The following is a 14,223-nucleotide window of genomic DNA, read 5'->3' as shown; positions in this document are numbered from 1 at the left end:
TCCTTGCTGGCCTGAGCCATAACTCCTGTTGTGGGCCAGTTCATTGGCTGTCACCTCTCTGCAGCAGGCTGAGGGAGGAGCAGAGAATGGAGCCGTGGGGCCTGCATCTGCCTGGGTCAGGACCATGTCTCTGGGCCAGGCACCCAGTATGTCCCGTGTCAAAGCATAAAGCTCCTGATGTACAGGGAGGCCAAGAGCTGTGCTGGTAGAGTGGCTGCACCACACACCCGCCTTCCTCCACTCCAGGCTGCCTGGCACCAGCGCCCCATCCATTGGATGCTGCATTTCTCTGCGGCCCCAACATCATGTGGCCCATCTGTAGCTCTGTGTACCTCACATGCTTCTCCGGCCTGCAGGCAGAAGGAGCTAAAGGACAAGGCTCCTCACAAGAGCTATTAGGAAGCAAGGCTGAGTGTGGCTTCCCCGCACACCAACAGGCCCAAATCTGGGGAGACTCACTTGACAGGGCTAATGACTAAGAGCAACAGTTAACAGCTGAGATTTCAGGAGTGGACCTTTGGAACGTGCCAGGCACTGTGCTGAGGCCAGTCATGCACCGCCCCTCGGGATCACTGTATGGACCGCCCTATGAGGATGGGGCGGTGTGCTCACTTCCTGTGGCTGCTGTCACACATTACCGCAAACTGAGTGGCTGAAAAGCAACTGAAACTCACTGTCTCACAGTTCCAGAAACCAAGGTGTTGCCAGGGTTAATTCCTTCTGGAGGCTCTGAGGGAGAATCTGCTCCATGCCTCCCCTTCCTTCCCCTGCCCCCTTTCTCCCTCTTCTCACTTGCTCCCTTCCCCCTCTTCCCCACCCTCCACACTTGGGAGCTCATCTCCAGATCCTTACCTGATTACATCTGCAAAGACCCTTTTTCCAGATAAGATCACATGCACAGGTTCTGGGGATTATGACTTGGCTATATCTTTTTGGGGACCATTATCCACCCTACTACAGGCAGCAAGGAGCTTGTTCGAGGCCATAGTGTCACGGCTCAGGGCACAGGGTGGAAACCTCATCTGTCAGACCTGACATGGTTAATGCTAAACCATTTAATGCTGACTTTCCCAAGCTTTTGATGACTAGTGTGTGACGTGAATCTCCAAGAGTGGAATTACCGTGCAACATTTTCACTCTTTGGTTGACAAAATTTTTTATTCTGAAAGCAATAAATAGTTTTATACAATGATAACATTTCTTTGAACATGTTTTGGGAAATATTGGACTAGATATTTAAGGAACTATATTTAAACATTTCTTCTTATTGTTATGGAAGAAACAAACACATAGGATTTTTTTTTTTTTAAGACCCAAGGCGAGCGTGTGGCTCATACCTATAATGCTAGCACTTTGGGAGGCTGAGGAAGACGGATCACTTGAGGTCAGGAGTTCAAGACCAGCCTAGCCAACATGGTGAAACCCTGTCTCTACTAAAAATATAAAAACTAGCCGGGTGTGGGTGGGCGCCTGTAATCCCAGCTAGTCGGGAGGCTGAGGCAGAAGAATCACTTGAACCCGGGAGGTGGAGGTTGCAGTGGCAGAGCAAGACTGGCTCAGATTAGATAGATGGATAAATAGGTAGAGATACCCATGACACAGAGGAGCTTACAACAACAAAAATCCTCTCACCAGTCCAGCCCCACTCCCTAGAGAGCATTTCTTTTCTGATTTTAGTTGTCTTGATGGTTACTGCTATAAATGAACCGTATCGTATTGCTGTTTCTTGATTTATCAAATTTAGATATTCTCTGTTATCCCCCCTGCCATGAAATTTAAGGATTTACCTCACTCCTATCCCTCCCCTCCAACTCTTCCTAAATTGATGGATGTATTATCTTACTTATTTTGACTATCTTTGTAATTTTAAAACTCTGTGTTTCATTTAGGTATGTTCTTTGCACACTCTGTGCATTCCGACTTTTCCCTTAAATCCATGTTCTCTGCTGGGCCCACAGGTCAGCTGTATGGCCTTTGTTTATAGGATTGGTTCTGAAAAACGGACAGCTTGTGCTAAGGTTAGCATGACCACAGCTATGTAAAATTTGCTTCCATCAGCAGGGCCTGTGCTGGGATTACATTTCTTGCCACCACCTCATGGAGTTGTGAAGAATAAATAATAAAGCATAGGAAAAATCCCTAGAACCGAGCTCCTTGGTCTTATCTCATTTTATCTGGAGTGTGTGAGACATTAACTTGGAAGACCCTGTTCCTTTGTCTTCAGGATCCACTGTGACTTAGGAATAGTCTGGTGTCTGTCCCAGCCTTGTTCCTTTGTGGATGACCTAGTGTTTGTTTCTTCCCCCTCTCTATTAATTTGAGAGCGCTCCTGTTTTTACTCAGTGTTCTGACATTGCAGAGCTTCTCACGGCAGAGATCTTAACTCACTTACCTGGTCCACCTCAGTGCAGCCTGTCTCCTGTTAGTCTCCTGTCTCCTTTTTCTTTTTCTTCTTTTTTTTTTTTTTTGGTACTCTTTGACAGAGACTGTTATTTCTTTTGTAATTTCCTCTCCATATTTTCTGTTTTCTCACTTGATTGTAATTGTCATGTATTTGGGAAATCGTGGTGCTACTTGATTTTGAATCCCCCCAACACCTTTTCCCCCAAAATGTAAAATCAATAAAGAGAACAAGTGCACCCACGCATGGCCCCTGCTTCAGCAGTGCCAGGAGACGGAACACTGCGACATCCTCATCTTTTCCAGAACTGTTTTTTGTTGTTTTTTTCTCATATATTTGCTTTGAGTATATTTCCAGCTTTTATATGAAGGTTTTATATGGACACAATGCTGTTTTCAATTTCTAAATGCTGTTGTTTTGCTGGGGTTTTTTTGTTTGTGTGTTTTTTTTTTTTTTTTTGAGATGGACCCTCACTCTCTTGCCCAAGCTAGAGTGCAGTGATGCAGTCTGGACTCTGCAGCTTCCACCTCCCAGGTTCAAGTAATTCTCCTGCCTCAGCCTCCCAAGTAGCTGGAATTGCAGGCGCACACCACCACACCTGGCTAATTTTTGTATTTTTAGTAGACACGGGGTTTCACCATGTTGGCCAGGCTGGTCTCAAACCCCTGATCTCAAGTGATCCACCCGCCCCAGCCTCCCAAAGTGCTGAGATTATAGGCATGAGCCACCGTGCCTGGTCGTTTTTGCTCTCTGAACTTCCTTTGTATTGTATCCTCTTTGCTTTTGCATCAAATTTTGCCTCAGATTCCTCAGAGAATACAGAAGTTTCAAGTTAAAATTGTCTTCTGTTTGCTGGCTTCACTCTTTTCCTCTAGAGTTGGTGGTTGCATTGCGCTTGGCCTTTCTCTTCCATGCTGCTGGTTCTCCTTGGCTGTCTGGCCATCCCTGGGTATCTGCTTGTGTTTAAGGTGGGTGGGTGAGTGGGTTTCCTCTGTTGAACATGGGTAGACCAGCTTCAATGACTGGCAGTCACTTTAGGGTCTGTGTGGGGGTGAGAGGGTAAGTGACCAGGTAGGAACGGCAGCCCTGTGGCCACCCCTTATACCAGAAGGGCTCCTTTCTGGGGTGCCAGAGCCCCCCCCACCCCCCACCCCCCCAGCCAAGCCTGGTTCTTCCTGAGCAGTTGATGTCATTTTTGTGATGGAGAGTTTTGTGTGTTAAGAGTTTGCCTGGGTAAACGCTGCCCTGTTTCCCAGTCTGAGTGAGGGATGGGAAGGAAGGAGCAGCATCCAGACCGTAGCCTACCTTGATTACCTCCCACCCCACCTGCACAGGCCCCTAATGGGGTGCTCTGGGCTGCTGCCCTTGTATGTCACCACGCTTGGGATGCAAGAACCTGCCTCATTCTCCTGCTCTGCCAGCCATCCCTGGTTGGCCACTTTGGGACTTCCGTGAGAGAAGGAGCAGCAGACTGTTCGTAGAATTCCAGGCCCAGGAACTCACCTAGGCTGACCCTCTCATGTTACAGACTAGACTGAGGAGGGTCAGAATGGGAATTGCCTTCCTGTCCTGCAGGGGTCCAGAGTGTGGCTCCCATGGAGCAACATGGGCGGCTGGGCTCCCGGAGGCCTGTGAAGCCAGGGCGTGGGCCTGCAACCCCCATGCATTGGAGACCGCTGGCCCTGCATGGGTGTGTAGTGCAGCCTGCTTTGTGGTGTACTTAGGAGGTCCACTGCCAGGAGCTTGGGGCCCTGACCCGTTCCTACCCATGGGCCCTGCAGCTTCAGCACCTGAAATGCTGTTTTATCCTAGGCCGTGTCCTCTGCCTCCATCCCAGGCGTGGGTGGGAGGGCAGGGGCCACCTTCATCTCTGTCCTGATGGATTTGTCACAGGAGCCCTTGGAGGTGGGGCACATGGGAGGGGTGATGAGAGATCGGGGTGTTGGGTGTTGCGGGTCCTTTCCCAGAGAGGATGTGAAAGCGGGGCCAGGTGCGGATACTGATGCTCTGCCCCTGTGTCCACAGGTGAGAGGCCCTTCGCCTGCAGCTGGCAGGACTGCAACAAGAAGTTCGCGCGCTCCGACGAGCTGGCGCGGCACTATCGCACCCACACGGGCGAGAAGAAGTTCAGCTGCCCCATCTGCGAGAAGCGCTTCATGCGCAGCGACCACCTGACCAAGCACGCGCGCCGCCACGCCAACTTCCACCCGGGAATGCTGCAGCGGCGCGGCGGGGGCTCGCGGACCGGCTCCCTCAGCGACTACAGCCGCTCCGACGCCAGCAGCCCCACCATCAGCCCGGCCAGCTCGCCCTGAGCCCGCCACAGCCATGAGCAGCCGCTCCCACCCCCTCGTGAGTCCCTGGCCTTTCCTTTTGTAAGAAAGAAGAGAGAGAACTTGATGTGAAGTCCACGAAAAAACAATTTTTTTCCACCTCAGGTGTCAAAGTAAATTTGTTAAAAAAAAAAAAAACACAAAAATTTCAAAAAACACCACCCACCAATTGCACAACAGATATACCCACAAAGTTGAGATTCAGCGGTGTTGAACCCCCTTTCTCAGGGATGGACACGTTCCACGAGGTCAGTGAGGACACCCCTTCCTGCCGCCTTACTCTGTACATAGATTTGCACTCTGGAGTTTTCTGTTAGGTTTGGGAACACGCTGGGGACAGAGCAGGCCAGCCAGTCTGGTGGAGCTCAGCGTCTGGCTGGCTGGCCAGCCTGTGGGTCTGTTGGGAGCAGATGTGGTCACTGATGTTTGTGCCTCCATGGCAGATTCCTAAGCAGCGGGCCTGACCTCTTCCTCCCCGGCCCCCCACCCAGCCTCTGGCCTCTGCCCAACAAGCCCGGCCGGGCTTGCAACGCAGCTGATTCTGAGACAGGCCCCTGCAGAGGGATGCCTTAAAGCTGTCCCCGGCTGGAGGAGCACTCCACCTTGGGGACAGTGGAGGGGGCCTTCAGCCCTCTGCACCCCGCCTGCCTCACACCCCGCCTCCGGGAACCCTCTCCTACGGCGCTAGGGAGCACTGGAAGCAGAGGGTGCCAGCCGTGGCTGAGCGTGGCACTGCACCGTCCCACCTCCGAGTCAGGGGCCGGGGTCACACCTGCCAGGACTCCGCTTCTCCGTGTCCCTGCAGAAGGCACGCAGGACCCTGTCACTATTATACCTGGGCCTCTGATGGGGAATTCTGGACTTGTAAAAAGATGTTAGAAATTCCTGGTGGCACATCCAGTTCCGGAGTTCTTCCGCATGGGCACGTTTGTTGGAAACAGTGGGCAGGTCATGGGGCCTCCTGGTCAGATGGCCTGTGTGAGTGGCTGTGCCTGTGGCAGCGGACCGTGCTTCACAGAGACTTCTGTAGCAAGAGACCGGAACATTGTGACTTGGACCTTTTCAGGAGTGGCGCGGATGTTACAGGAAATGCTGTCGGAGGGCACGCATTGTTTCTTCCCCGGGGAATGCCAGATGGAAAGTTGTGGGCAGCTCTTTTCTCAGACCCACCATGTCCCCAACTCAGACTTAGCAAACCTCCAGCCTCTCCGTGTCCCCGGACTTCTCCTCCCTTTTCCTCCTGCTTCTCCTTGTCCTGCCTGGAGGCTCCAGGCCATACCCAGCTGGTGGGGCTGCTGCAGTGGCCCCATCACCAGCCTTCTCCTGGCAGGAGAGGAGGAGCAGAGAGCTGGGTCCTGGGTTGGGATTGGAGCCCTGGGCCGGGTCGGTCAAGCTGTGGTCCAGCAAACTCCTCTGCAGATGGCTGGAGTGTCGACCCCAGGCTTGTGGCCCAGGTACCACCTTCCCTTCCTCCTGAGAGTTGGGGCCTGTAAATAAAGGGCCCAGGACAGAGTGTGTGCGTGCGTGCGTGTGTGTGTGCGCGTGTGAGCACACACGCGTGTGTGTTGGGGGGTGGGGGGATTGGGGTGGACTCAGGGTGTCTTGCCAGAGATACCTGTTTTGATGAGTACCTACGTTGATGCAAAGGCGGCTCTGGGACCTCAGAGGGCCGCAGGTGGGCTTCCTGGGCCCAGCGTGCCTTGGTTGTGGCCATCCTGCTTCGACTCAGTCCTGCCATGGTATGGGGTGCAGCACAAACCCGGGACCCAGGCCTAGCCACTGCCCACAGCTGCTGGTCACTGTTTTGGCTGGCTCCAGAGTGGACAGGTACCCTCTGTCCACAGCAGCTGCTCAGGCACAGCATGCCGTCAGGTGCCCGCTTCTCACCACTGTGTGTCAGCTGGGATTGGCCGACAGCATGGCAGTGTTTTCTATATAGAATGATGGGCCCTAAAGTGGGCAGTAGCATTGTTTCTGCTGCGGTGGGAACTGGCAGGGAGAGGGTCACCCCCACACTGGATGCGGAGCTGGCCACTCTGGCTGCCATGCTGTGTGTGGGCTCCCTGACAGCCCTGCTTGCATCGGGTCTGGGAGAGAGAGTGGAATATCTGATAGGGACCTTGACAGAAGAGAGCCCTGGGTGCTTGTGGTGCAAAGATCTTCATGCCCAGTTCCAAAGTGAGGTCCCTCCCAAAGTTGTTTTCGTGTGAGGCAGAGAAAGCCACACTCTGACTACATTTTATGTCTCAGGAATTCACATTCCAGGTTCAGGAATTTTATTCCAAAGTCCTTTGGTGCACTCAACGTCCACCGTTCCCCAAGGCAGGGAGAGGGAGCGGCCCATCCCTGGGAGGCTGGCACGGCGCTCTCCAGGGAGGGGTCAGGCGTCCTTGTGATCTGCCCAGGGAGTCATGGAAGGAGATTTTCTAGCTCCACATCTGTCTGCACATCGGAAGGAAAAGATAGGACTCTAAACCTAGTCATCTTGGAATAAAAAGAAGAGCTGGTTTGTTTTAGAGCAGGGTGGGGGGTGGGGGAGGGAAGCGGGTGTTGGCTGTTTCCAAAGAGAGCACTTAATTTAATTTTTCCTTTAAATGACCCAGGGCTGTTCCGTCTGATAGATGGAAGGGTAACATTGCCTTAAAACAGAAATATGCAGGCGTTGGCTATTTTTGGCATAAGAGTGTGTCTTCTTTCCCAAAGTGGTTCTCGTTTAATGGCAGGGTGTGGTCCTTAGGCCCCGGCCTGGACTGGGAAATGGGGGTGGGTAGGGCACCAGGAGAGAAATCCTGCTGGGTACTCCTGGCCAGACCCTCCTGAATCATCTGGGGTTTAAACTCATCTCACTTGAAGGGCGGGAGAAACCCATGAATCTCAGGCACAGTTCACGGGGTCCTCAAGGGCAGATGTCCGTCTCATCATAAAGTGAGGGATTCCTGTGGAAGAGGGTGGTGGGCCTTGGAGCGTTGCCTCCAGTGAAGTGGGCACACAAGGCGGACCCTCCTGAAACAGCCTTCATTTTCTTCAAACATGCAGAATGTTTTCCCAGACTGCATCTATTTCAGGGTCTTCCATTTTTGTGGTTTATGGCCATGCTTGCCAGTTTTGGTGGGGTTGAGGAACCCATAGGACTCATATAAATAATAGTGAAAACTCAAACCCTTATTTTGGGACTTCAGTTCTAGTGGTCCATAGGGGCAGAGATCTCAGAATGAAGGTTGCCTGAGTGAAGGCAGAGTTCCCCTATAAAAGGCCTAAAATTGATTTTGGGCTCAGCCATCAAGGGGCTGGTGTTGCTCATGTCCCAGACAAGGAAGCCCCTCTTTACATCAGCCATATTAGGGGAGTGGTTGTCAGCTCCCCAAATGCCTACTGGATCCTACAGCCATACAGGAAAACAGATGGACACAGCCCTTTCCTCAAAGAGCCCTGGGCCCCTCTCCTGCAGGGTGCTGCGTAGGAACGAGCAGAGATGTCCTGGATGGGAACGTCGTCCTGGAGGTGCCCTACCTTCATCCTGCTGCACCCCAACCCACGACACTCGAGTGCAAGATTGCCTCACTCCTAATCCTGACTTTATTCCCAGGCCCCACACCGAGGCAGGTGCAGGGTTCGCCATGGTGCAGCCTCCAGGTACAAAGATCTGAGGCAATGGCGATCCCAGGCCTTGCCGCACCCTGCACACAGCTCAGACCGGTGAGGGGTGATTCAGAGGTGGGGATGGGCAGAGAGGGCTGGCCACTCTGCCTCAAGACTTGACCTCAAGTCTTCTGTCTCCTGACCTGGTGTGTCCAGAAGACCACCCTCTTTCTTGCCAGAAGCAAATGCTAAGATGGACTGCACAGGGCCCTGGTACTCCCTAGGGACCCATTGAGGAGCTCAGCTGGGCAGGGGTGCCACCCAACAGGAAGATGTGATCCGAGCAATAGTGTGGCCTTGTTTCTCCACTTCTGGTTGTGGCTGTGTTTACAGGGCTACCTGACTATTTTGACCTCTGACAGGTGTCACTGATTTTCTTTCCCCCATTTAGAAAAGGTCATTTAGTCAAAGACACAGTGCTAGAAGGTTTAAAGAGTGTGATGTGTTGGTCACATCACAACCAGTAAGAAACGCTTTGTAGGTTATCCACATCTTTTGCTGACTGTTTCCATATACAATTCTGGTCACCATATTTTCCAAAGCTAAAATCTGAGGCGTGGGCTGATGGTTTTTGAAATCAGGATTACCCCAGGGAGAACCAGGTCCTATTACTAATTTTCCTGATTCTGAGGCTCTGAAGACTTGTCTGAGACACATTCCAGAGACCTTTGTACCAGAACTTGGATGCACAGTCCAGCTTACTACTGACACACACCTGAGTACCCTTTAGGGCGAGGTGCCGCCTCCTGCCTGCCGTCGTGTCCCTCAGCATCAGAAGAGTTGAATTCGGCCGGAGACGGGAGCCCGGTGTCCATGAGGGAAGAGGGACCGCGCTTGGTTTCTACGGATTTCGGACTTGCAGTGCGGCTACCTGGCCCTGACCTGCCTCTCTCTTTCTCATACAGCTTTAAAACTTTACTACTTTTATTTAAAAATGAACTGGATGGGAGAGAAGTAGCTTCCCCTACCCTACAAGTCACACATTCCTGAGAGGGGGTGGGGTGGGGGGGTGGAGGCAGGAAGTCCCAGGGGTGGGGTGGGGGCGCGAGAACAGCTTTCTTAAGGCCTCAGGGTCCTGTTTTCTCTGGCCTCTTCTGGAGGGCCTGTGGACAGGCCACCGCGCGTGCTTATTTGGAAACCAGGTGTGTGAGCCGAATGCCTGCGAGGCCACACACAGCACAGGAGCCCCTGTATCTGGCTGCCCTGAGAGAAGCAAGGGGCCACCTCCCATGTGGCTCTAGACACCCCACGGGCTCATCAGCCCCAGCGTCTGTGCGGGTTCCACCCCTGGTGCCGAGTGCTGGGGGTCAGCCTCAGCAGAAAGGAGGCACTACTGAGCAACTATGCATTGTCATTGTCGGGTTTGGGGCTTGCGGTGGTTCCTTGGTGACTGGGAATTGCTTGTGTGCATGTGTTGGGTGCATGCTTCCGGGCCTCAGCTGCCTCAGGCCCACACAGGCAACCCTTTCCCATCCAAAGCCATTGGTGGAGCTTCTCTGGAATTGTTTGCCAAAAGCCCAAGGCAGAATCCAAGGGTCCAAGACCATTTCCATGGAGCTCATGTTTTTCTTTTCTGTAGGAACTTTTTTTTAACCAGCACCCACCATAATTCTGAAGGCCATGTTTCATCTTCCTGGATCACTACAGTGAAGTATTACAGTTGTACAGTTCCCAGTCTGGCCTTGGCTTGCTCGGATAAAACTTTGTATGTATTTTGTATGGCATAGATTCTATATTGTAATGATGTCCTATGCAAAAAGAAAAATTAACGAAATTGTACATTTTATTGTTTTAACGTGTATGCATGTTTAGTGACGTTTACATTTTGAAATAAAATTTATGATTCATTATTTTATTTGCTGGAGCTAGTTTGTTTGAAGAGCATGTCTTGCAGTGGCTCTGGGATGGGAAGGGGACCGAAATGGACAAAATCAAGCAGTCGCAATGGACTGAGGGACTGAAGCTTGCCTGGAACTTGGCGGGTCCTGTTTTGGAAGGAAGGCTTTGCAGAAGAGCTCTTGCAGAGTGTGGGTGCTCTTCTGGCTTCCCCTCCTGCCCATGGGAGGCTCTTTCAGCTCATCACATTTCCACCCCTCCGTCCATCCGAAAGAGCATGGAGGAGAAAGGATGTGGCGATGGCAGATTCCTTCAAAGGGCACAGTGCCTTTCCCTCAAAGTCCCCCCAAAACACCTGGACTTCTTTTTCCTGGGCAGCAGCCACCGCTTCTTTCAATCCCATGTGCCCTGCTTGCCTTACCCCTCAGCCTGGAGTCTAGAAAACACACCTGTTTCTAGCTACCAAAGTTTTTACAACCTACCATGGGCACAGACCCCAAAGTGTGCTGCAGCGAGGACAGATCCCAGGGCCCTAGGAGTCTGGGGAGTAGGAAGGCAGGTGTTGATAGCAGAGCCGGTGGAAGTCCCCAAGGAACACTAACTGCCCCTGGCTGCCGCCAGGACAGATGATGTCCTCATCGGAGGCAATTGGAAGCCTGCAGCTAGTGGAGGAGGTGGCTCCTGGGGTGGAGGTCTGGCCTGAACCCTGTTCTAGCTACAGCATGTGGAAGGGAAGTGCTGGTGCAGCCACATCTCAGGGTCACCCAGGGGTAGACCAGCGCTGCATCTGGGCCGTACGCTGTTTGTACATGATCACCTGTTTTTTTTTTTTTTGAGACAGAGTCTCGCTCTGTAGCCTCACTCTTCGCTGTCGCCAAGGCTGGAGTGCAGTGGTGCAGTCTGAGCTCACTGCAACCTCTGCCTCCCAGGTTCAAGCGATTCTCCGGCCTCAGCTTCCTGAGTAGCTGGGATTACAGACGTCTGCCACCACGCCCAGGTAATACTTGTATTTTCAGTAGAAACGACATTTCACCATGTCGGCCAGGCTGGTCTCGAACTCTTGACCTCAGGTGATCCACCCGCTCAGCCTCCGAAAGTGCTGGGATTACAAGATTGAGCCACCATACCCGGCCTGTGATTACCGGCTCAGAGGGTAAATGAAAACCACCACAAAATGTGAAGTGTTACTAACAAATGCAGGCATTGCAGTTGATCAGACATGGTTTTTCCCAAAGCTACCCCGACACCAGCTGGCATTGCCTGATGAACGTTTGTTTTCTGTATCAGATTGGGGGCAGGGAGGCGTGAAATGAATGCACCCAGGCACATACTGAACAGTCATAAAAACAAGCACACATTTTTCAAACAAAAGTCTTTTTGGTACTGAGACATTTGGAGCCCATTCTTGGTTGGAGTATTTTCCCAGGACAGCCACTGTTCCGCCTTCTCAGAGCCATTTATTGCTCAGGAACTTCCCCAGATAGCAGCAACTACAGGGTGGATCCGCTTCCATAAATAGGTTTGTGTCGAGAGGATCCCAGATGCTTAAAAAATATTGACAGAAAAAAAAAAAAAAAAAAAGCCTGTCAGTTATGATGTCACTGCCAAGATTTGAAACCCCTCCTGGGGTTTCTTTCCAGAAGACTGGGGTCCCCACCATTCGTGGAGCCCCCGTCCCAGGAGTGAGGGGTCTCCTAAGGCCTTCAGAGGCCCCCAGTAATGTAAGAGGGAGAAAAAAAGCAAGCAATAGATTTTCCCGGCGTTCGAAGAACAAATGTATGAGTGTCTGTGGCATGCGCATAGCACATTTTCTTCCCACACTTTCTTTTTGGACCAGGTCACAAAGCAGTTTCGGGTGGCAGAGAAGGTCTGTGGCTGACAGATCCTGTCAGAGATGACAGCATCCTGGAGGCAGGCCTGAGGGTCAGCCTCAGGCCACTCCTGGCTCTGACCCTTTTTCCATATTTCTCAAGACTTGGATTAGAAGTCAGTTTGTGACGGTTAGGTGAAGTGCCGGCTGCACAGTGACCAGGTGAGGAGAAGCATCTGGTGGAGGGCGGGGGTGCACTCCCCAAGAGGGCAGAGCCTGGCGAAGGCTCACAGTGACATCTGCCCCTCTAAAGAAGGACTTCTGGCCCAGCGTGATGGTTCACGCCTGTAATCCCAGCACTTTGGGAGGCCAAGGCAGGCGGATCACCTGAGGTCAGGAGTTCGAGTTCAAGACCAGCCTGACCAACATGGAGAAACCCTGTCTCTACTAAAAATTCAAAAATGTGGCATGTTCCTATAGTCCCAGCTGCTCGGGAGGCTGAGGCCGGAGAATCGTTTGAACCCAGGAGGCAGAGGTTGCAGTGAGCCGAGATCACGCCACTGCACTTCAGCATGGACAACAAGAGCGAAACTGTGTCTCAAAAACAAGTAAATAAATAAATAAAGGACTTCCCATCCCTTGGTGCCGGCCTTTAGGCAGTGAGCACCCTGTCACTGGAGGCATTCAAGCAGGAGCTGAAACATTGCTTGCCAGGGCTTCCATGAAGGGACTGGTGTTCTGGAAGGGGGCCTGGTTAGCGTTCAGAGGAAGGGCCACAGTATTTTCCAAGGGGACTCACTGGGGTGTAATCATCAAGACCCTCTGACACTTGCTCCTAGCCTTGTCGGTCGTGTTGGGGTGTGGACTAGCCTTTTCTGGATTGGGTTTGGCCGCAGAAGGCCTTGAATAACAGATAAGGCAATGTGTAGCTTATTCTGGGGACATGGGTGGCTCAGTCACCCCCAGTCAAACCTCATCTAGGCTATGATAAAATTCCTGCCATTAGCACCATTCCTGAAAGGTCTTCTATGTGGAAAGCAGTAAAGACATGCGGCTACTCCTGGTAGGGCTGCTATCTCTGCACCAACTTTCCTGCACTGTTACGTATCAGAGACCAGCATTCCGATGGTACATAGGACAGGCAGGTTTGAACAGAAGACTGTTGGAAACAGAAGGTCTGTATTAATTGCCAGTTGCTGGCCGGGCGCGGTGGCTTATGCCTGTAATCCCAGCACTTTGGGAGGCCAAGGCAGGCAGATCATGAGATCAGGAGTTCGAGACCAGCCTGGCTAACATCATGAAACCCCATCTCCACTAAAAATACAAAAATTAGCCTGGCGTGGTGGCGGGCGCCTGTAATCCCAGCTACTCCGGAGGCTGAGGCAGGAGAATGACTTGAACCCAGGAGCCGGAGGTTGCAGTGAGGTGAGGTTGTGCCATTGCACTCCAGCCTGGGCAACAGTGCAAGACTGTCTCACAAAAAAAGAAAAAAAAAAAAGAATTGCCTATTGCTGCTGTAACAAATTACCATAAGCAGTGGCTTAAAGCAACACAAGTTTATTCTTTTATTCTCTTACAGCTCTGGAGGTCAGAAGTGAAAAGCAAGTCTTACAGGGCTAAAATCCAGGTGTCATCAGGGCTGCTTCCTTCTGGAGTCTGTTTTCCTTTCCAACTTGTAAAGGTCACCTACATTCCTTGGCTTGTACCCTCCTCCACTGTCTTCTAATCCAGCAGAGTAGCATCTCCTCTCTGATCTGCTGACCTCCCTCTTATAAGGGCCTCTGTGATTACCCTGTGAGGCTGAGATGTGGCTGCACATTAGGCCGCCCCCAACCCCCAGCTAGTCGAGGATGAGCCCCCCATCCGTCCCAGCCTTCATGTCCTTCCTGCACTCCCCTGGGCTGGGGAGAGCAAAGTGGCGGCTTAGGCTGCAGGGCTTGATGAACTCCTGCATAGTGGAAGGAACCTGCATCCCACTCTCCACGGCCCTAGCAAGGGCCACAAAACATAGTTGAATTAAACTGGACTGAGTAGCTCTTCCACCTGTGTTTTGTTGTCCTTCATAGTATTCCCCATCAATTATTCAGCTTTAAAAAGAAGAAGTAATAATCAAAATAATTGTCACTTCACTACAGTTCCGAAAAGCCGATTAGTTCTTGAAGGCCTGCACCCCAGTTCACCTGCTGCTGCCTGCACAGCCGTTG

The 14,223-nt window shown here is 52.0% G+C and overlaps 1 protein-coding gene across 1 annotated transcript in view; it reads left to right on the top strand.

The window, feature by feature from the left end:
• The window catches only part of KLF13 (Kruppel like factor 13), a 50,155-nt gene extending 39,927 nt beyond the window's left edge, over window positions 1-10,228 (top strand). The window contains exon 2 of the mRNA XM_033190706.1: window positions 4,427-10,228. Within this exon, the coding sequence (XP_033046597.1) occupies window positions 4,427-4,716 (290 nt within the window). The 3' untranslated portion in view covers window positions 4,717-10,228. The remainder of the gene's footprint in view (window positions 1-4,426) is intronic.
• Window positions 10,229-14,223: the final 3,995 nt, after the last annotated feature.

Source organism: Trachypithecus francoisi, unplaced genomic scaffold (genome assembly GCF_009764315.1).
Source record: "Trachypithecus francoisi isolate TF-2019V2 unplaced genomic scaffold, Tfra_2.0 Lachesis_group3, whole genome shotgun sequence".
NCBI classification, from domain to species: domain Eukaryota; kingdom Metazoa; phylum Chordata; class Mammalia; order Primates; family Cercopithecidae; genus Trachypithecus; species Trachypithecus francoisi.
The sequence above is the reverse complement of the archived record's forward strand: the minus strand, read 5'-3'. Positions and strand labels throughout refer to the sequence as shown.